Source organism: Macrobrachium rosenbergii, chromosome 51, assembly GCF_040412425.1.
Source record: "Macrobrachium rosenbergii isolate ZJJX-2024 chromosome 51, ASM4041242v1, whole genome shotgun sequence".
In the NCBI taxonomy this organism is placed as follows: Eukaryota; Metazoa; Arthropoda; class Malacostraca; order Decapoda; family Palaemonidae; genus Macrobrachium; species Macrobrachium rosenbergii.
This window is the reverse complement of record NC_089791.1, coordinates 56,237,232-56,258,081: the sequence shown is the minus strand read 5'-3', so window position 1 is coordinate 56,258,081 and position 20,850 is coordinate 56,237,232. Positions and strand designations below refer to the sequence as shown.

The 20,850-nt window shown below is 38.0% G+C and overlaps 1 protein-coding gene and 1 long non-coding RNA gene across 2 annotated transcripts in view; both read right to left on the bottom strand.

The window, feature by feature from the left end:
- Positions 1-210: 210 nt before the first annotated feature.
- LOC136833557 (uncharacterized) lies at positions 211-19,369 on the bottom strand. Its single transcript, XR_010851505.1, has 4 exons — positions 18,491-19,369; positions 12,700-12,797; positions 11,937-12,019; positions 211-380 (listed from the first exon to the last, which is right to left on the bottom strand). It is a non-coding gene; the product is annotated as an uncharacterized lncRNA (long non-coding RNA).
- An 885-nt stretch (positions 19,370-20,254) lies between these two features.
- LOC136833425 (uncharacterized) overlaps positions 20,255-20,850 on the bottom strand; it is a 122,444-nt gene continuing 121,848 nt past the window's right edge. The window contains 1 exon segment of the mRNA XM_067095569.1: positions 20,255-20,407. Within this exon segment, the coding sequence (XP_066951670.1) occupies positions 20,388-20,407 (20 nt within the window). The 3' untranslated portion in view covers positions 20,255-20,387.

Sequence of the window (20,850 nt, the reverse complement as noted above, 5' to 3'; positions counted from 1 at the left end):
GCCAAGATATGCTCCTCTTGTCTGGTTAAATACTCCAGTACATGATCCTGATTAAATGGAATGGTTTAAATTTACCAAATCAAGATAATTTTACGCTGACTGTAGTAGTAGGTTCACTTTTTTCTGATCTTTCGAAAGTAGAACAGTCGGACTGGGGACTGCTCCGTGTTCTCTCTTCACTTGTTTCTGAAATACAATTCGGACCAGAATGGTGACTCTCGCTCTGTCGTTCCTTCTCTTCACTTGTTTCTGAAATATCCTCGAAAGTAGAACAGTCGGACAGAATGGTGACTCTCACTCCGTCGTTCCTTCTCTTCACTTGTTTCTGAAATATCCTCTTCATGGTGACTCTCACTCCGTCGTTCCTTCTCCACTTGTTTCTGAAATATCCTCTTCATTAGTATAAATACACTTCAGTAACTTTACCAACTCCTACCTAAAATCATCTCGTATTTGGATCACTTCAATTGTTCATAATGCCAAAATATCCAATTCAGATGGTCCAAAAATGACTACTTTTGCAGTACAAGAAGTTCTCCTTACAATGAGTCAACAGGTACCGCCAATACATCAAAACTATATCCTCTACCTTATTAGATTGTGATCTACTTTGCGATAGATAATCGAAAGATTGTCTTTCCGCCAATTCTGCATATACCTAGATTGTGATCTACTTTGCGATAGATAATCGAAAGGGCCGAATATTTCCGCCAATTCTGGGCAAAGATAAAAAAAAATCCAGGTTGCACAGACGTCGTCACTCGAAAGAAAAGCTATTATTACTTTGTCAAATAATACCTGTGTAATCGTGAAAATACATTTTCTTACCCAAAAAGATCATTAAGAAATTTGATTGGCTGTTCCTTACAAGTTTATTTTACCATGTTCCGTTCGCCTGTTACGGCTGTGGAAAACTATTCATTACTCTAAGAAAAAACAAAACCAAACTAAAGTTATAGACGTAATACAGTAAATATTTTTAAACAAGACGACCCTTCAAATCGTTACCAAAATCTAGGCCCATTATATTAAAAGTGGAAAAATACGCAACAACCTGTATCAAAAAACTCTGAAGACATTTTAGCTCCCTTAGTCTGCTTTAGTCCATTAACTTTCTTAACTCCCTTAGTCTGCATCAGTACATTAGCTGTTTTAGCTCCCTTAGTCTGCATTAGCCCATTAACTTTTTTAGCTCCTTAGCCTGCATTAGTCCATTAACTTTTTTAGCTCCCTTAGTCTGCATTAGTCCATTAACCTTTTTAGCTCCCTTAGTCTGCATCAGTCCATTAACTTTTTTAGCTCCCTTAGCCTGCATTAGTCCATTAACTTTTTTAGCTCCCTTAGTCTGCATTAGTCCATTAACCTTTTTAGCTCCCTTAGTCTGCATCAGTCCATTAACTTTTTTAGCTCCCTTAGTCTGCATTAGTCCATTACTTTTGCTCCCCTTAGTCTGCATCAGTCCATTAACTTTTTTTTAGCTCCCATGGTCTGCATCAGTTCATTGCTTTTTGGCTCCCTTAGTCTGCATTGAGTCCGTGCTTTTTTGGCTCCCAGTCTCTTAGTCTGCATTAGTCCATTCACTTTTTTAGCTCCCTCAGTCTCTTAGTCTGCATTAGTCCATTAACTTTTTTAGCTCCCTTAGTCTGCATCAGTTCATTCAATTTTTTAGCTCCCTTAGTCTGCATTAGTCCATTAACTTTTTTAGCTCCCTTAGTCTCTTAGTCTGCATTAGTCCATTAACGTTTTTAGCTCCCTTAGTTTGCATCAGTTCATTCAGTTTTTTAGCTCCCTTAGCCTGCATTAGTCCATTAACTTTTTTAGCTCTCTTAGTCTGCATTAGTCCATCAACTTTTTAGCTCCTTAGTCTGGTCTGCATTAGTCATCAACTTTTTAGCTCTTAGTCTGCATTAGTCAACTTTTGGCTCATAGTCTCTTGATGCATTAGTCCATTACTTTTTTAGCTCCCTTGAGTCTCTTAGTCTGCATTGAGTTAATTAACTTTTTAGCTCCTTGAGTCTCTTAGTCTGCATTAGTCCTGCTTTTAGCTCCCTTAGTCTCTTAGTCTGCATTAGTCCATTCTTTTTGGCTCATGAGTCTGCATCAGTTCATTAAATTTTTTAGCTCCCTTAGTCTGCATCCAAGTCCTTCAAAAGAAGGCATCGTGCTTACCCCATATAATAAAGGGAAAAAAATGCACGTTAAAAACGTAGTAAGTAGTCTGCATTAGTCCATTAACTTTTGCTCCCTTGGCATTACGTGATTAGCTTTTTTGGTTCCTTAGTCCTGCATCATTTCATTAACTTTTTCCAGTTCCCTTAGTCTGCATTAGTACATTAACTTTTTGACTTGTAGTCTGCATCAATTCATTAACTTTTTAGCTCTGTTAGTCTGCATCAGTTCATTAACTTTTTAGCTCCTTAGTCTGCATTAGTTCCTTCTTTTTAGCTCCTGCCGTCCATTAGTCCATTAACTTTTAGCTCCCTTAGTCTGCATTAGTCCATTAACCTTTTTGGCTCCTTACTCTGCATCAGTTCATTCGCCACTAGCTCCTTAGTCTCATGGTTCATTACCTTTTTAAAAGCTCCCTTAGTCTGCATCAGTTTATTAACCTTTTTAGCTCCTTATGGTCTGCATCAATTCCATTACCTTCTTCAGCCCTTAATCTGCATCAGTTCATTAACTTTTTAGTTCCTTAATCTGCATAAGTCCATTAACCTTTTGGCTCCCATGAGTCACCATCAGTTCATTTACTTTTTTGCTCCTTGGTCTGCATCAGTCCATTAACTTTTTAGCTCCCTTAGCCTGCATTAGTCCATTAACTTTTTAGCTCCATAAGTGCTGCATAGGTCCATTAACTTTTTAGCTCTGGTCTGCATCAAGTTCATTAACTTTTTAGCTCCTTAGTCTGCATCAGTTCATTAACTTTTTAGCTCCCTTAGCCTGCATTAGTCCATTAACTTTTTTAGCTCCCTTAGTCTGCGTCAGTTCATTAACTTTTTTAGTTCCCTTAGTCTGCATTAGTCCATTAACCTTTTTAGCTCCCTTAGTCTGCATCAGTTAAGTTTTTTAGCTTCCTTAGTTTGGATCAGTCCAATCAGTCCATTAACTTTTTTAGCTCCCGTAGTCTGCATTAGTCCATTAACTTTTTTAGCTCCCTTAGTCTGCATTAGTCCATTAACTTTTTTAGCTCCCTTAGTCTGCATTACAGTAGTCCATTAACCTTTTTAGCTCCCTTAGTCTACATCAGTTCATTAACTTTTTTTTAGCTCCCTTAGTCTGCATCAGTTCATTAACTTTTTTTATCTCCCTTAGTCTGCGTCAGTCCATTAACCTTTTTAGCTCCCTTAGTCTGCGTCAGTCCATTAACTTTTTTAGCTCCCTTAGTCTGCACCAGTCCATTAACGTTTTTAGCTCCCTTAGTCTGCATCAGTTCATTAACTTTTTTAGCTCCCTTAGCCTGCATTAGTCCATTAAATTTTTTAGCTCCCTTAGCCTGCATGAGTCCATTAACTTTTTTAGCTCCCTTAGTCTGTATTAGTCCATTAACCTTTTTAGCTCCCTTACTCTGCATCAGTTCATTACCTTCTTTAGCTCCCTTAGTCTGCATCAGTTCATTAACTTTTTTAGCTCCCTTAGTCTGCATCAGTCCATTAACCTTTTTAGCTCCCTTAGTCTGCATCAGTTCATTAACTTTTTTAGCTCCCTTAGTCTGCATCAGTCCATTAACTTTTTTAGCTCCCTTAGTCTGCATTAGTCCATTAACTTTTTTTTTAGTCCCGTTAGTCATTACTTTTTGTCTCTTAGTCTGCATTAGTCCATTCTTTTTAGCTCCCTTAAGTCTGCATCAAGTCCATTCAGTTCATTAACTTTTTTAGCTCCCTTAGCCTGCTGTCCATCCCAAGTTGCATTAGTCCATTAACTTTTTTAGCTCCCAGTCTCTTAGTCTGCATTCAGTTCATTACTTTTTAGCTCCCTTAGTGCATAGTCATTCAGTCTGCCTGGCTCATTAGCTCTGCATCAGTTCGTGCTTTTTAGCTCCCTTAGTCTGCATTAGTCCATTAACTTTTTAGCTCCTTAGCCTGTATTAGTCCATTGCTTTTTTACTTAGCCTTTTAGTCCATTAACTCCTTAGTCTGCATTGGTCCATTAACCTTTTAGCTCCCTTAGTCTGCGTCAGTTCATTGCTTTTTTAGCTCCTTAGTCTGCATTAGTCCGTGCTTTTTTTAGCTCCCTTAGCCTGCCATTAGTCCATTAACTTTTTTAGCTCCCTTAGTCTGCATTAGCCCATTAACCTGTTTAGTTCCGTAGTCTGCATTAGTCCATTTACTTATAATTATCCTTTCAGTGATCTAGTCGTGCAAATGGGTCTTCTTAGTCTATTCACGCAAATGGATCTTCTGTGAAATGTTTTTGTTTCGTATTCTTCATCGCAAAGTACGCCACAACATGCACTTAAGGCACGTGCTGTTATAATATTTTCGACTTTCATTACATATCTTAACGACATTTACAACCGTATTACCCACACTACAACAGACCCCCTAATCATACACAATGTACTGGTAGGAAAGATGAAAGGAAAATTCGGAGGCACCGAGCTTTCGTTTATTTTTCAAGACATGATCACAGTAAAATAGAGAAAAGGTACAAATACTTTTTTTTTTTACATTACATTCATCCTATAAAAAATACTTAAACAATAAAGATCAACCATCTAATTAAAAAAAAAAATTAACCATCTAATTGAAAGATCAACCAGCTAATTGAAAGATCAACCATCTAATTGTTAGTTTTTAAAAGTACGTATTACAAGCAAAAAAAACATTATTATTGAGAGTAATTTAAAAATAACTGCTATCTTTCTTCTCTTACGAGGGCAAAGGCTCCCTTAAACTTTCCTAACCGCTGGGCCATAAATACTTTCTAGCCTTCCTTAATGCAGCGTCTAAAAAATAAGTTGGGTAACATAACCTTTTACCAATTGCATAAATACCGGGTAATTTTTTCCTCCAAACACTCAGGCTCATATATTCGAGGCTCTAAGGAACATACTATTAAATACAGATAATCTAACAGATGAATGATGGATATAGAAATATTGTACATATCCAACAATTTGAGCAGATTTATTGAAAATTTCAATGTTATTAGAATTAATTACTAGTACATCAAGAAAAGGAATGCAGTTATTTTCTTCTATTTTGAATGTAATTGAAGTGACAAAATTATTTAAACGCTTCAAAAATACCAGAGTTTTCATTTAATGACCAGAAAACTAGAAAATCGTCAACATACCTCAGCCAGAACAAAGGATTCTATATTTACTAGGCAATATCCTGTTCTCGTAAAATTCGATGTACAAACCGGAAAGAACAAGAGACAAAGGATTCCCCATAGCTATACCAAATATGTTTAAAACACCTGCCTTCTACTGTAAAACAGTTGTTCACGATACAAAGCTTAATAAGCTCAATAGATTTGTCGATGTTAAAAGGTAAACAGATATGAAGTTTTTCCACGGAGAGATACCACTAACCTGATATGGGAACCTTTGTAAAAAAAAATAAATAACGTCAAAACTAATGAGTTTAAAATTAGAACCTTCATTCCTCAGTTTGTAAGTTAAGTCAACATTGTTTTATTGAAGCTAGCCATCTGGACAATCTATATCACACTGACCCCATGGAGCTTAAGGTTGACCTCAGCGGTTTCTCAGGTCAGTCTTTTCCAAGGTCTATAAATGTAGGAGGATTTTATGTCTGGACAGTCCTTTGGAAATTTCTTCATTTTGCCGTTGAAAGTTTTATTTATCTTAGATGTTGGGTCCCTTGGAACTTCGCGGTATGTACTTGCATCTCTAGTAAATCATTAATCTTCCTCTGGAAAGCTACGACAACATTGTATAAATCGAGCTATATTTTAGACTAATAAAAGAATTATGTTTCATTACAATAAAACGCTACACTACTAGTGTTGCTTGTTGAAACTAACTCTCTCTCTCTCTCTCTCTCTCTCTCTCTCTCTCTCTCCTCTCTCTCTCTCTCTCTCTCTCTGTCTCAGTTCATAAAAGTTACTTCCCCAAAATACCTCTCCAGATGCTATCCCCAATGTAGACCTTTGTAGCCCGAGAGAGAGGGAGGATTACACATACTAATTGCGTTATAAGTTAAAAAATGAAGCACTTTTTTCTAAGGTGTATTTTACAAAAATATTTTGAATGTTAATGACTAAGTATTGTGTATGGCTACAGATTAAAAGCCCGATGTTATTTTTCTTTTCATTAAATATAAGGTAAAAGGTTGTATGATGAACATTTGTAAAATAGAAATAAAAAAATTCAAGATGGCCGAGAAAGCAATTGGGTATAAGAATGATGTATTTTACAAAAATATTTTGAATGTTAAACAATTTGAGGAACATAGTTACAGGAGATTTCATGTAATATTGTAATTGGAGTATATGTATATTGGACAGTGTACATTTTTACGTTGCAGTTGTGTATATCATATGAAGAGTGACTTTCAATATTATTCTGTTGATCGTGCAAACAACTCGTAAACTGAACAGACAGAACCTGCGGAATCAACTTAACCTATGTCCTCCTTTCCTACGCTGTCTATTCGGTCTAAAAGTTCCCGCTTTCAGCCAGAAAAGCTCGGCAACCATGTTGAAAAATGTCTTGCTTGTCCTTGTAAACTCTAAATTCCTGTGTATCACCTCTATCTTTTTCTTTTAAACAGTCTAAACCCCTCCTCATTCCATTTTTATAATTCTCTTGACATACAATTTCATTTTCACTTTACGAACACCACTCAGCATTGTAACTGGCACTTATTCCACTCTCTAGCTCACTCTCGTTATACCACATTATTTATACATACTTTTCATAATGTCTACATGGGTCAAGTGTTGACTCATTCAAATTCCAGGTCCGGGTAAGGGAATGCGTATGTCAAGCGTTAACCATGGCCTTTGGACCTTGCCATCAACGATTTCTAAGATACCGAGCTTTAGTGAAGCCTGCTATGATTCTTAGCAATCTTGTGGAACGGGTATTGACTCAAAACATACATTCTTTCTTGGTAACCTTTTCTTTACAAATTTTTCTTAAAAATGTGAACAAGACAGTGAAAGTTAATCAAAGTTTTATGATGAATGGCAGATTGTAATCAAATTCGTATTTCCCTTAACAGCGTACTGGAATTTAAATAGTTTTTTCGAGCTAAAGTAACCAATGTAACCTTTCAAAGGCGACCAGACGAACTAGTGAAGGCAATGTACCAGGCAATGTACCCGTATTTAAATACTGAAGAAACCATATCTGGGGGAACAGCTTTCTGAAGAGAGTAGTTTAATTCTTAAAGAAAAGAGAAGTGAAAAGCACTCGAGACAAGGGATGTCAAAGGTCACAAAGATATCTCAGAAATGGTTCATATTTTCAAATAATGAATGTCACTGATAAGGACAAGGAAATTTGGATCTCAAGAAGTACCACCTGAAACATAGAGCCTAAACTCCAAACTCAAGAAAAGTTGGGAAGAACACTATACTATAAATACCTTTCTATTTAATGCAAACTAAAAGGTGGTAGTCCCTCTTAGACTAGGTGTGTATTATAGCAACCAATGCCTGGCTCGTTTAAAACTACATATCTTTAAACTTAATAGTTTTCAAAAATGCCCCTGGATACTGGAAAACCGTAGAATGGCTTCCAGTCGATGGTAAAGCACGACCTTTCTGGATGATATTTTACGCTTGAGAGATGATGGAATTCAGCCTTTTAACATTTTACTTGTTAATAAAAATCTAATTACAGTCTTCTTTCCTTACGATCTTTATTTTCTTGTCCTTACCAATGATATTCATTATCTGTAAGTATGAACCTGCATCTCCGAGATCGTGATTCATGTCACCTCGACACCCCTTATCTCGAGCCCTGTTCACTTCACTTTTATTTCAGAAATAAACAAATCTCTTCTGCATAACTGTTCCTCTAGAAAGCAGAGGTTGAGAATAATCGTAGGGGCAAACAGATATAAAGTAATTTCAGTAAAAATGCGCACATACATGATGAAACAATAGAGGGAAAAGGTAAGAAAATGGTGGAAAGACTTCAGGATAAATATGAGCGCTTATTTACGTTACAGGAAATAAGGAAAAGAACTGGCGCAAAATGGAAAATGTTTTGGTAGAAAGGCAACCAAATAAGATCAAACAGACTGAACACATTGGCCAAAGGTAGAATGGCAGATGTGGCATAAGTGGGATGTTAGGATTAAAAATAAGTCAGTAAAACACAAGAATTGAAACAAATTAAATTAGGGTGAGTACAGTCAGCATTAAGAAAAGGATTGTACTAAGACCATGCAAGGTATGCTCAGTACAACAGACACTGCTGTAAACTGATTTGAAGACGACACCAAAATAATAAATACATTTAAAGTGAAAAATGACAGTCAAAAATCAGTATAAAAAAATATCAAATATTGCACCATTTATCATACGGTGCAACATTAGAGACAGGATATTGAGAGAGAGAGAAAGGGGAGGGGGGGGGCGTTGAATCAAAAGACAGAGAGAGAGAGAGAGAAGGGGGTGTTGAATCAAAGAAAAAGAACCAAAGAAGAGACGATGGGAAACTTCAAGGGATGAGAGGAATGGAAGCAAAACCTTAATACGGCAGAAAAAAAAACGAAAATTTCTCAGAATGGAAAAGAAGTGACAGGAGCAAGGCCTACGAAAGATGAATATGGAGAAAATAAACGCTCACACTTTTAACGGCCAAGGCAGTATTTTGAAAATCCAAAGAATTATCAAAAAAAGGAATCTGGTATGACAGCGTGACACAGAAAATACTTTACAGAAAAATTTACAAGGCCCCCTTGTAAACTAATCAAGAGGAAAAGCCCCTGGACCATTGGTAATAGCATGTGATTTGCTCAGAGTACACGCAAAGCCTTTCACCGAGTGATAAGGCGACCAGAACATATGAAAACTTGATAAAGAAATGGATATAATCTGAAGTGTGGAAACAAAATTATGATAGTAATGATTTACAAAGAAAAAAGGGATGAACCAAAATGTTACAATTTTAGCGGAACAAGATTTTTTCCACATTCCATGACAATGCTGGGAAAGGTGCTGAAGGAAACGCCAAGAAAAATTGTACTAATCGAGTATAATCTGGTTTCTTGCCAGAGGTGTCAGCAACAGAGGCTGAAGTAGGGAAAGCATCATGCCAAGAGGAAAAGCTTATACCACATATTTGTAGATCTTGAGATGGCACTGAGTATTCAACTCTTTAAAGTGGTCATGAAGAAGGCAGACGACACCAAAAAGATTCTGAGCTAACCATCTTCTTGTGCCCCAGAGGCAGGGGTCTTTGAAGAATTACTGATTTATATTACCTACAAAATGAGTGCAGCGTAAAAGGCTCCTGCGAGCTGTTATATGCAGTTAGGCTGATGGTAAAAGGAGAAAAAGAGAAAGGGCTTACACAGAAGTTTAAAAGATGGAAGAACGAAATGGATATGAGAAACCTGGAAGTAAATGTACGCAAAACAAAGCTCATGGTGACTGGAAAAAAAAAAAAAGGAAAATGTATAGTCAGGAAAGTAGCCTTGGTACATACTGCTGGAAAGGTATGAGGACGAACTCATCGCATGCACAATGCACAGAATCTATCATTTCTATTCAGGTTTCATAAACTCCAGCCAGATTATCAGTGATCTGTCCTCCTACTGCTTTTAGCTCATGATTACGAATTATACACGGATTAAGAATTTCGATGCCCAAATTGAGAATGGAAGTGAGAACGAAGGGGTACATGCTGTTGTGGTAGAAGAGCAGGTCCCGAGAGAGGTCAAACATTTCTGTTCTTTGGAGAGACACTGGACTGTGAAGCAGGCATTGAGAGAGAGAGAGAGAGAGAGAGAGAGAGAGAGAGAGAGAGAGAGAGAGAGGAGGCCAATTTTAAATGCAAATACCACATTAATAGACAAGGCAAAAGCTTATGACTTCCAGAAAGCCTGTGCTACTTTAAACAGCAGATACACAGCACTAACAAAGAAATCGAGATTTTGAAAAGGCATCGTTATGCTAAAGTTCATTGCCAAAATACCAATAAAAACCAAAATGAGGAAGTCTCAGAAAGATGTGATGTCCAGCGGCTGGAGAAAAGACTAAAATGGATTGGTCCATATGAAACGAGATGAAGAGATCCTAGTCAGAGAAGTCGTATACATGGAATACGGAGGAAGGCGTCCTGTAAAGAGGCACAGGAAATCATAGAAAAACGACGTAGACATGATGGGAGTTTAGCCGGATGGTTCGCAAGGCAAAGTGTGAAGAAAGAGACCTCAAGGAAAAAGTTTGCATAAAATGATGCGTTTCCTGTCTGGAAGACGATTATCGACCTCGGTATAGGTGATAAACCAAAATACTCATTCACTTTTAGTACGTTAATTTAACAATCATAGTTGCTTTGGAAAAGGAAATTAAACCTCGGTTTGAGAAACTTGCTAAGCAATGTAGAAACATCCTGGTCATTATTAATAAAATAAAAGGAAAGCGCCGTTTCTCTCTAAGACAGTACTTTAGTTTCCCCTGAATCGCTCCTTTCCTGACTCTGCTACCGTTGCTTGCTAACTGCTATGTGTAAACTAAATAAATACTGAATTTTCCTGCATTCGTTGCTTGTAACTCTTAGTCTTCTTTATAAATTTGAGAATGGTCAAAATACTGAAAGCATTAAACCCTTTCCACATTAGTCGTTTTCTGCTTGGACTGTTGAGAGTGGGCGATAACTATCTAACATTAGGAATTTAACTACTTGTGAGATATTTTATGATAGCGAGACTTGGGTGAATGATACCGATACAGATAAAAAAGCATTACTTTAGCACTTTACTTTTTAAGAAATCTCATATGTACAATGACACTGTCAAAGGTCAGCCAGACTCCTCCTCATGCCCTTCCACTCTTCAGACGTCATCCTTCAATAGTTCTGATTCACGCATCCGAAGATATCCTACGATAACTTAAAAGAATAAATTATGCAAAACTCTTCCTTTTTCTGACAATTCAGTTTTCTTAATTCCTACAGTTATTAGTACAAATGATATTCATTCCCCCTTTTAAAATTCTATTTTTGATACCTGTTTTGATACGTGTTTCATTTTCAGTGCAATGGCTAATATCACGGACGAACTTAAGCCGCAACTGAGGCCTATTCCTTACACCAACTTCTCTAAATTTGAAATGGCTCCCAACAAATTTTCATGCAGTCAGTCAGGATTTTAACAACCTTAAATTTTCAGCTGAGAAATGCTCTCCTTTCATTCTGCTCTGAATGCAGAAACTCGTTTGATATTAAGATGCTGATCACATTCATGAAGCCATCTTGACCTTCAATGCAACAAAGACCTCAGCCGAGACGTTTAGGGTGTTTCCTCCCGTCCAATACATAAGGTCAAGTGACTAACAGTATCTCTCCGTTCATATGTCAAACTACTTCACTGTTCCATAGAAAACTTTCGCAACATTGACACTTTGTTATTCTATACCCCCTAGAAAGTATCGAAGCTTCACTTCCTTCAGCAATAACCATGGGATTTTTTTATTTCCTAAATTTGTACCTATCTGAAGGAACGACATTTTCAGCGTTTTTGAAAGACTATTAAGATTCGATAAATTCGCTTTTACGTTTTTCTACGCATACTATCTCCAAATTTAGTGAGACCTGCAACTAAAATGAAAAAATAATAACTAAAATATCTAAATATTCCACTTAAGTTTTTCAATCTACCCAGCCACCAAAACTGAAGTTTCATACGAGGGTATCAGAAGGTTCTAAGGTTAAAAGAAAGCTAAGGATTGATGTATGAGATTACAGTGTAACAACCAACATCATCTACAGGATTAACCTTGACCCTTACTTTGTTTCCTTCGGTTTCCTCGTAATTGTTTGTCGAAGGACGGGAACTTCTTGGAGAGAGACCCTCGGGATGGGAGCGTTCATCTGAAAGTGGGAAATAACTTATAGTATCACACTAAAGTTACACCTCAGTTCATTTAGACATTTAAAAACTATTGAGAGAGAGAGAGAGAGAGAGAGAGAGAGAGAGCGCGCGTTATCATTCCAACTATTAAGGCTTGCACCTTTCCACGTGCCTGAAAACTAATTTGACGTACACGGTATTAATATTAAAATCACTAAACTTTGAGCCAACTCAGACCTTAAAATAACCAAGATCTACACACTCTCTTTGGACTTTGAAAATAACTATCAGGCTGTGTCAGTACGGAGAGCGCTAACCACATACAATTTCTCAACCCCTCCCTTTGAGAGCATTTCATTCCTTGCATTCATTGTCAAAGCAACTAAGATTCTGGCGACAAGGAGAAACTTGTTTAATATGCACTTCTTTAGACGCGAGCGTTTTAGCTTCCTCTGATGTTCAGCAGCCTTCACTTTCAAGTTGCTTATTTTCTTTGACGACTAACCAGAGTTTTAAGCAAAGCGATGTAAAAGCTTCTTAACACTCATTCTTAACACTCGTAATCCAGGACTAAATTCTCGACCTTAATGCTGTACCAAAATGAGAAAGTTTTGCAAGTCATGAAACACTGTTTCGGTTTTCACATACTAGGAAATAAAAGCTTTTCCTCGATTTCATTTGACAAGTTTCTTTCACTCACCTTCAGTCACTTAGTGGCCCGCACAGGTGGACGATTATCATCTCTATGGATTAACAGCCTCAGATCCTGTACAATGGCTCCTGCCTCTCTTGATCAGTCTGAAACGAAGAGTCTTAAGTTACTTGATATACCAGTACTGCTTTACATTTGATAATGATAATTATGTCAACATATCCAGGCTGCCTACTCTATTTGCCTCCATTAGTATGAGGTCAGATTGTAAAACTTCCAAAAACTGAAAGAGTTATCCAAATTATACATTCATTTCCAAAACTCGGATCCTTTGGTAATAAATAAAGCATTTATTTACCTGTCTATTGACAGATTCAAAATAACGAGGTTTTGCAGAAACTGGGCACAAACAAAGGAAACTGCAACCATCCTATCACCTCCATCCTTGGAGCATAACCTGGGAAGACTAGAACATAACTGGGGAAGACTAAAGCGAGGCACTTGGCGAAACACAAGGAGAACCACCCTCCCACTTATCACCAAACCACCTCCCTTATAAAATAGTTGATTAACAGTTCTACCTTTCTTTCCCTACTGAGGAAAAATGCACGACAATATTCCCAAAAGCGAGATAAACAGATTGGGGAGGTATGAAATGAATAAAAGTTGGAAAGAAATGAAACTCGATTTAAAGAATATAGTAAGAATGACACACAAAAAGAGCCCTTCACACTAGTCCTCACAAATGAAGGCTCCTTTCATTCTCGTAGTTTTAAAATAAGGGAGAATACATGAAAAGTTAAAATCGGAAGCACTTAATAAAAATGAAACACGCATGGTCTTGGCCCTCCTTCCTCAGCAGACCCGCAAGAACTATGACAATTCTTCCAATCAGAAGCACATATATCTGGAAGTGATATCGACTGAGCTTAGTGTTGTCACCATGAGCAAATCAACAGTGATGAGTGAAGAGGCCGACAACTAGTTTTAAAATTTTCATGAATAATTTAGACTACTTTGAAGCAAATTAGGGTCAAGGAAACGTTGCCTACAAAGAACTGATAGACATCTTATTCATCTGCATTTTACTGCTTGTCAGAGCTACAAGGCTAGATTATAAATAGATATGCAGTTTACATACCAGGCATACAAACGCATGTACTGTGTATAAACGACACGAATGAGCGATAAACAGTCCACTCTTAAATTCCCCCCAGTTCTTAATTTGAATGAGACAAACACAAAATATTACAACAACTTATGGCAAACTTTTTAAGACCACCTTCCCCAAATTAGTCACAATGTAATGGGATTTCAGTGCCGTCACCCAACATGCTTATTCGCCCTGAAGACTTATTGCCGTAAGATTCATCTTATTGATTTTATTCTTTATGGCTTAAGTTCTTGAAGGGTCACTCTCAGCTGACGTATGTTTTAGTCACCTTTATAGAAATACCATATTTCCTCCATTCGTGACCAGTACTTTGTCAAAATGAATACTTCCCAGGGTTGTATTATTTACAAATCATACAAACTCATCTCTCTCTCTCTCTCTCTCTCTCTCTCTCTCTCTCTCTCTCTCTCTCTCTCTCTCTCTCTCACACTGTCTGTCTGTCTCTCTAAAACACAAACGGACTCTCTACAAAAAACACCCTCTCTCTCTCTCTCTCTCTCTCTCTCTCTCTCTCTCTCTCTCTCTCTCTCTCTCTCTCTCTCTCTCTCTCTATGGAAGAATCTCGAAAGCAAAATTCTTCCAGGTCCTTAATTTTTGTCCCTGGCATTTTGCAGACTCTTATCTCGCCTTTTATATGTGCACGAGGCCCTTCATCCTATATACAGGCAGAAAGAATGAGTCTAATTTCCCATTTGAGCGAGGAGAACACTGCCATCGAATTGAAAGCAGAGGTCCTGACCAGTTTGTGCTTAGATCTTTCAGGGTCTTTCCCAAATAAAGGCCCCAGGAAATAAAGTGAGTTGCATCTTAAAAACCCAGACCTGAAGATGGCAAAATTGAGAAAAACACCAAGATTTAACTAAAGCAAGCGGGGAACACGCCTCCTTAAAATAGCAAGGTTATAAGGAAAAACCAGCAGCAGAAATGAGGCAAAGCCTGACAGAACAGGGAAACATCCGTGCCGTCTACTATGTCTGATTTAAATAGATATGTGGGGAAAGTTGGCTTGACCCGAGTTATTTTACTGCTAAACTCGGCAATAAAATCGCAGTGTCAGATAGTGTTGTTTACTGGCATTGGTGGCGAGATGTGGAGGTGGTGTGAGGGGGTGGTGGTGTTAGGAGGGGGTGGTGGTGCGATGGGGAGATATTGTGCGAGGGTGAGGTGTCGTGCGAGGGGGAGGTGTGAGGAGGTGGTGGTGTGAGAGGTGGTGGTGTGAGGAGGGAGGGGGTGTGAGGGGAGGTGTGAGGAGGAGGTGGTGTGAGGGGTGGTAGTGTGAGGGGGTGGTAGTGTGAGGGGTGGTAGTGTGAGGGGAGGTGGTGTGAGGTGGGGAGGTGGTGTAAGGGAGGTGATGTGAAGGGCGTGGTGATGTAAGGGGTGTTGGTGTGAGGGGTGAGGGTAGGGTTGTGAGGGGTGGAGTTGTGAGGGGGTGGGGTTGTGAGGGGTGGGGTCGTGAGGGGGTAGGGTTGTGAGGGGTGGTAGTGTGAGATAGTCTGGTGGTGAGGCTGGTCAAATGGCTTTAATTTGCTCACACCAAGGAAAGGGGTAAAGAAGAGACTAGTAAATAGGAGGATATAAAGCATGAAAAGACTGAACAAGAGAGGGGCAAAATAATTGCGCCTTCTCAGAAGCAATTCAACAGAACCATATTATTACTGGCAGTGATGCAAAAAAAATAAATAAAATAAAATATCGTGCAAAATCCCCCAAAACGGTAGTTACTAAGTAATCATTTCCTACCAGCCAACAGCTCTAAGAATATCACCTACAACTGTACAGACTTCATTAAAGTGATAAACCTAACTTGAACAAGAGTCCGTGCCAGCACAAGGTTGGCTTAATTTAATAAAAAAAATAAATTTCGGTGACTTGAACTGCATAAGTTTTTTCTTTATATTAGAAGCTGTAATCTTAATCTAAACTTTCATCAATTCAATCTGCTTTATATAATCAATCTAAGTCAACGACCTTGGGGAAATTAGCCATCATTTGACTCGAACCTCACACTCAGAGTAGAGCAATTTTTCCATCCTGCTCCGCAATCCCTTTATCTTACATCTGGTTCCTCCTTCACAAGCATTTCATTCTACATATCTAGTATTCATTCGCTAAAGAACGAAGCTTTATCAAAGCAATTTAATTAAGTAAGAGCCACGATATTCTAATGTTATCACTGAAACGACTAAGAAAACTTTCAATGATACTGTTCATCACATTCACATCCTATGCATTCCCAGTCTTTTGAACTTTTTCCTCTACTGGACTGGCAAGTGGAACAAAACAGCGTTCCCTTCTACCAGCCATAATGCATTATCACTGACACAATTTAAAGTTTTTTTTTAATACACAGCCATTTGAAAACAAAGTCTTGGTTCGTCAATATGCTGAAGCACCAGTCAAACATGTCCAGCCACTACTGCTCTCAATATACCACAGAGCTTCTGATAAATTATTAAAGGAGTTACATATTTACACTTGACTTAGTACCTATCAGACAAACACCTAATGACCCTGTAATTCACATCGGTGCCTTATGGGCTTGGCAGATAATAACCTCAATATTCCTGTTTATAGAAATTACGAAGGTGCACCACAATAAAATGATCATACAAATTGTCTGCAATAAATATGTATTCGCCAAGCGAATGTTCAGTTGATGATATCTATTTCCCGACATTCAATATTTGCCATCTCTTAACATAATATTTATCTTGCACTAGACAGCTTAAGTGTCTTCGTATTAGCCACATTTTCCAAGTCTCACTGAAAACATTGGAAAACTATACTGAACTATGTATAAATTATTACATAACTTACATTATACCCCAGGTTCATCTCAGTGCATACATTACGAGACTGTAAAAGGACATTGTAAGTAGCACTTGGCTCAGACAACAATTATCGCTGGAATCCATTTCACAAAGCAGAGACAACAAACACCGATTTCTGACTATTAAAGCTAAAACCACACTTACTGCTTACTGTCATTTTTTCCTAAGGTCACACTCCACCGAAGGCGCTCTACAAGGCCCCCAGACTCAAAAACCATCATGTACACAACGCCGACAAGATGAGTTTTTTTTTTTTTTTATTTACGGCATACTCCATACTAATAGTCAAAATTACACTGTTACAGCACTCAGAAAAAAGGGAAGTCTTTTTTTTCTTGAACGACTTGATATTTTCAGCCTTCCTAATATCGTGTGGGAACTTACTGTATGATCTTGAAGCTGCAAATTTAAAGGCTCTAAAGTCTACATTCGAATTGCATCTTGGCTCGAATAACTTTGAGTCCACCTGTAAGTATTCTTGTGTTGACGCCATCCATTGGCTGTATTATACGCACCAAGTCACTCAAATATTTTGGAAAACTGGTCTTGATAGTTTAGCGTGTCATCACATATTTTAAGCATCATTCTTGCTTTAATTGGGAGCCAATGCAGCTCAGACAATACAGAAATAAAACTGTCACGCTGGTCAACACCCTTTATTAATCTTGCCGCTCTACTTAGTATATTCTGCAACTTCCTAAGTTAAATCTTACTTGAGGGTAGGCGACATGAATAATCAGTATGTACAGTAAAGTTGGTGTTTCAAGGTAATGGGAATACCTTCCAGCTCAATAGTAAAAGGCTTGTTCCCAAAGAACGTTCATATAAGTCAGAATACATTTCACAATTTTGGAGGAGGAAACACCGGTTTGAGACGTCTCACAGCCGCTTTAGGGCTTGCACACAAGTCAAAATAACAGACGTAACCTTACTTTCCTACTTTATCCACCCTGCCTGATCACTCTCTCTGCCTTTCACACTAAACTGGGTACTGTCAAAAAGAGCCGTGGGCCTTCCTTTAAACCATATTTATAAAACGGTTTTCCTTCCAAATGTCATGAGTGCAGTTTAACTCGTCATATTTACTCAACTCTAGGTTCTGACCAATTTGTAAAATTTCAAGAGGACCTGGCAATCAATAGTCATCCAGTACAATTTCCCCTTACCGCGATATAAGACACCTCCTCTATAAAATGACAGGGCCACAGAACATTAATTCATCATCCCAGAAATTGTAAAAAAATAGAACTACAGCACAAATTACGAGTTTTTGTAATCATACGCCCCGTTCCATGGCGGACCCAGATTTTATATTTCCCTCATTAGCAAGACATGCTCGATCGAAGAAAGGTTATGTTGATCATCACTACCATACCTCAAATAGGTCTAAGAATTATTTTTGCACTGCAATATAACCCATACCCTGCCCGTTTTCATTAACCTGAGCCTCTTTATTACCAAAGGTGGTCAACAATGGTCGCACCATTTGAAGAATCGCAGGGTGCTACTATAGTAGGCGGTCTACCTAGGGGATCAAATGTGTTTCCCCGTGTTTAGTACTAGCCCCTCAGGGATCAGATGTGGTCAAGTGCACTTAGGGACATTTAATCGCCGAGGTGCTAGTACTAAACACGGCGAAACAATGTAGAAACACGCAGGTAGACCGCCTACTATAGTAGAAACGCGCAGGTAGGCCACCCAGTATAGGAGAACCAATTGCAGTCCGTTCATTATACCAAAAATTCTAAGTAACCCATCGCCCTTAATTAACTACTCATCCCAGACACGTATGTTACTGAACGATAAATGCCTTGTTTTATATACTGATACTTACAGATTGGATTTAGGCCTTTAACTCCAGATCTCTTCTTACAGTCTGGTCTATTTTCTTGAAGCAAAATTTTGCTCTTGACAAAGCGCTATCCACCCTCGTCTTGAACTGGTTTACTGGATTTGCCTCCACTACATTCCAGCCTGGTTGTTCCAGTAATTTGCTACCAGAAAAGTGAGTGTTCTTGCCAAAATTCTGACAGACTTTCCTGCTTTAATATCCTCCATGTCAATCTGGAGTTTGGGGCCCCTCTCCTTCGAAGATATTACTGACGGCATTTCCATAATAATTACATTCAACTGAATTTTCATTTAATTCCCCTCTTGATCTATATGTGAGACCTTGTCGGGTACCCTTCCTCGTTCTGGAAAATCCTATACCTCAAGAGATAAGGGCACCAATCCAGTTTGCCCTACAATGCACATTCTCAAAAGGTACAGTGTCCTCCTTGAGATAATGATTCCACTAGTAACATCGCAAGAGGCACATTCATATGCGTATTGAAATAAAAATGGAGTTATAAATTTGAAAGGGGTAGATCGACATACTGAACCTTAAATCCGCCAACGAAACGTACCTCTAATTAGCCAACGAAACAAATTACTTCACCAGTTCTGTCAGTTAAATCTGCTAAAGTCACTAATATTGCCTTGGCAATCACTCATACTTTTGGAAAGCACTGATATAATGTATCCTCCGTTTTAGCGCAGATTCATGTCCAGTATGGAGTTCTATTTGTTGTGTTGTCAATATCGATGCCTCTTCATTGATCTGTGAGAGGTGAAGTTCAACAGACGATGTGAATAGCACGAACAAAATGATAAATTAAAGGCTTATTAAAACTTTTTAAAATTTTCAGCCGCCGAAAGTAATCCACCTCCCTCGTGCCGGACAAAACTTGAACAATCACAATTTGTCTGACCAGCTGAGGAACAAACAAGGAGTCATTAGCAATGCTTTCAGAAAGTGTGACGTCACTAATACTGTGGTGACATCTGTCGGCAGCGGGACTATTAGCGCCAGAAGTAATTTTCCCTTACAATAAACGCTCGACTTGAGTAGTACCGTAAGGCCAAATGTACACAAATATTTTACAAATTTAGAAAAACTTTGATGCGTACTTGAAATATTTGATATGAAAAATAATTCAAATAAATAGTCTTGAAATGTTATACAAGAAAACCGATCATGAATGACTTAATTTCATCTAAACAGTGCTTCAAATTACAAAAAGTTAAGCCATTGTACGACACTGTATATCCTTCCCCAAAACAGAACTAAATAAATGGCTCAATAACCACTTCTCGCCGGCGAACGAACCTGAATCTGTTTATTTTCTTTATGAAATTTTCCTCATATACAATTTTCAAGCAAACCTCGGCCTCGAGTGCACGAATTAGTGATCCATCAGTCTCCTTTGTGAAAATCATCACTTTATTTTACCCAAGAAACAACCGAGATATTACCAGAGATTCTTTACAGCTACTGATTTCATGCTTTGTTAAGTCGTGATTTACCTTAACCTGGGTCATATTCGGTGATTGTCCTTACCTTTAAAGGAGACTTAAACCTTTATCTATTTCCCTGGTCATTTCATTTATGAAGGTTGTAATGACTGGACAATAACAATCTTAATATTTTATTTTAAATATATACAAATATCTGCATTTAACTATGCAGAAACAAATATACACTATTTACAATCATCCACACGCACTGAATTTCATTCGTTGAAACGAAATTTTCCTTAAGAAGTGGTGAAACCTAACACGATGGCTTACCACACTAAAAACAATTAAGTTTATTCTTTCACTTTTCTACAAAAGGAGAATTATAATATCTTACTTATCCTTTATTTTCTGGTATCACAATGTTACTGCTTGTTCTTCACCCTTGGGGGTTATATTCGTGATACATCACCTGTAGGAACAAAAAAGTAGTTAATGTGAAGTACGAAGTTCGGATACTCTCTCTCTCTCTCTCTCTCTCTCTCTCTCTCTCTCTCTCTCTCTCTCTCTCTCTCTCTCTCTCATATCTAACCTTACTCTTAAATTTTGCAAACAAAAGGAATTTTCTAAAATTAAATTTCACTCATTGTTTCGCTAGGTGAAGAGGAGACTCCAACATTTGGAACATTCTGTCACCTTTGTACTGTATAAGATAAAAAAAATCTATATCAATGCTCACCTGCCTTCCGAAAAAAATAGGTGCGCACAAAAAATATGGCTCAATCATTCGAAGGCAGTTTTGCTGAGCTTCCTTCAATCATATTAAATATAGAAAAAGAGAAAGCGCGCCTGGATCTACATAAAAACATATCACTTTGGAGTATTTTGTAAGTTACAAAATACTCCACATAAATA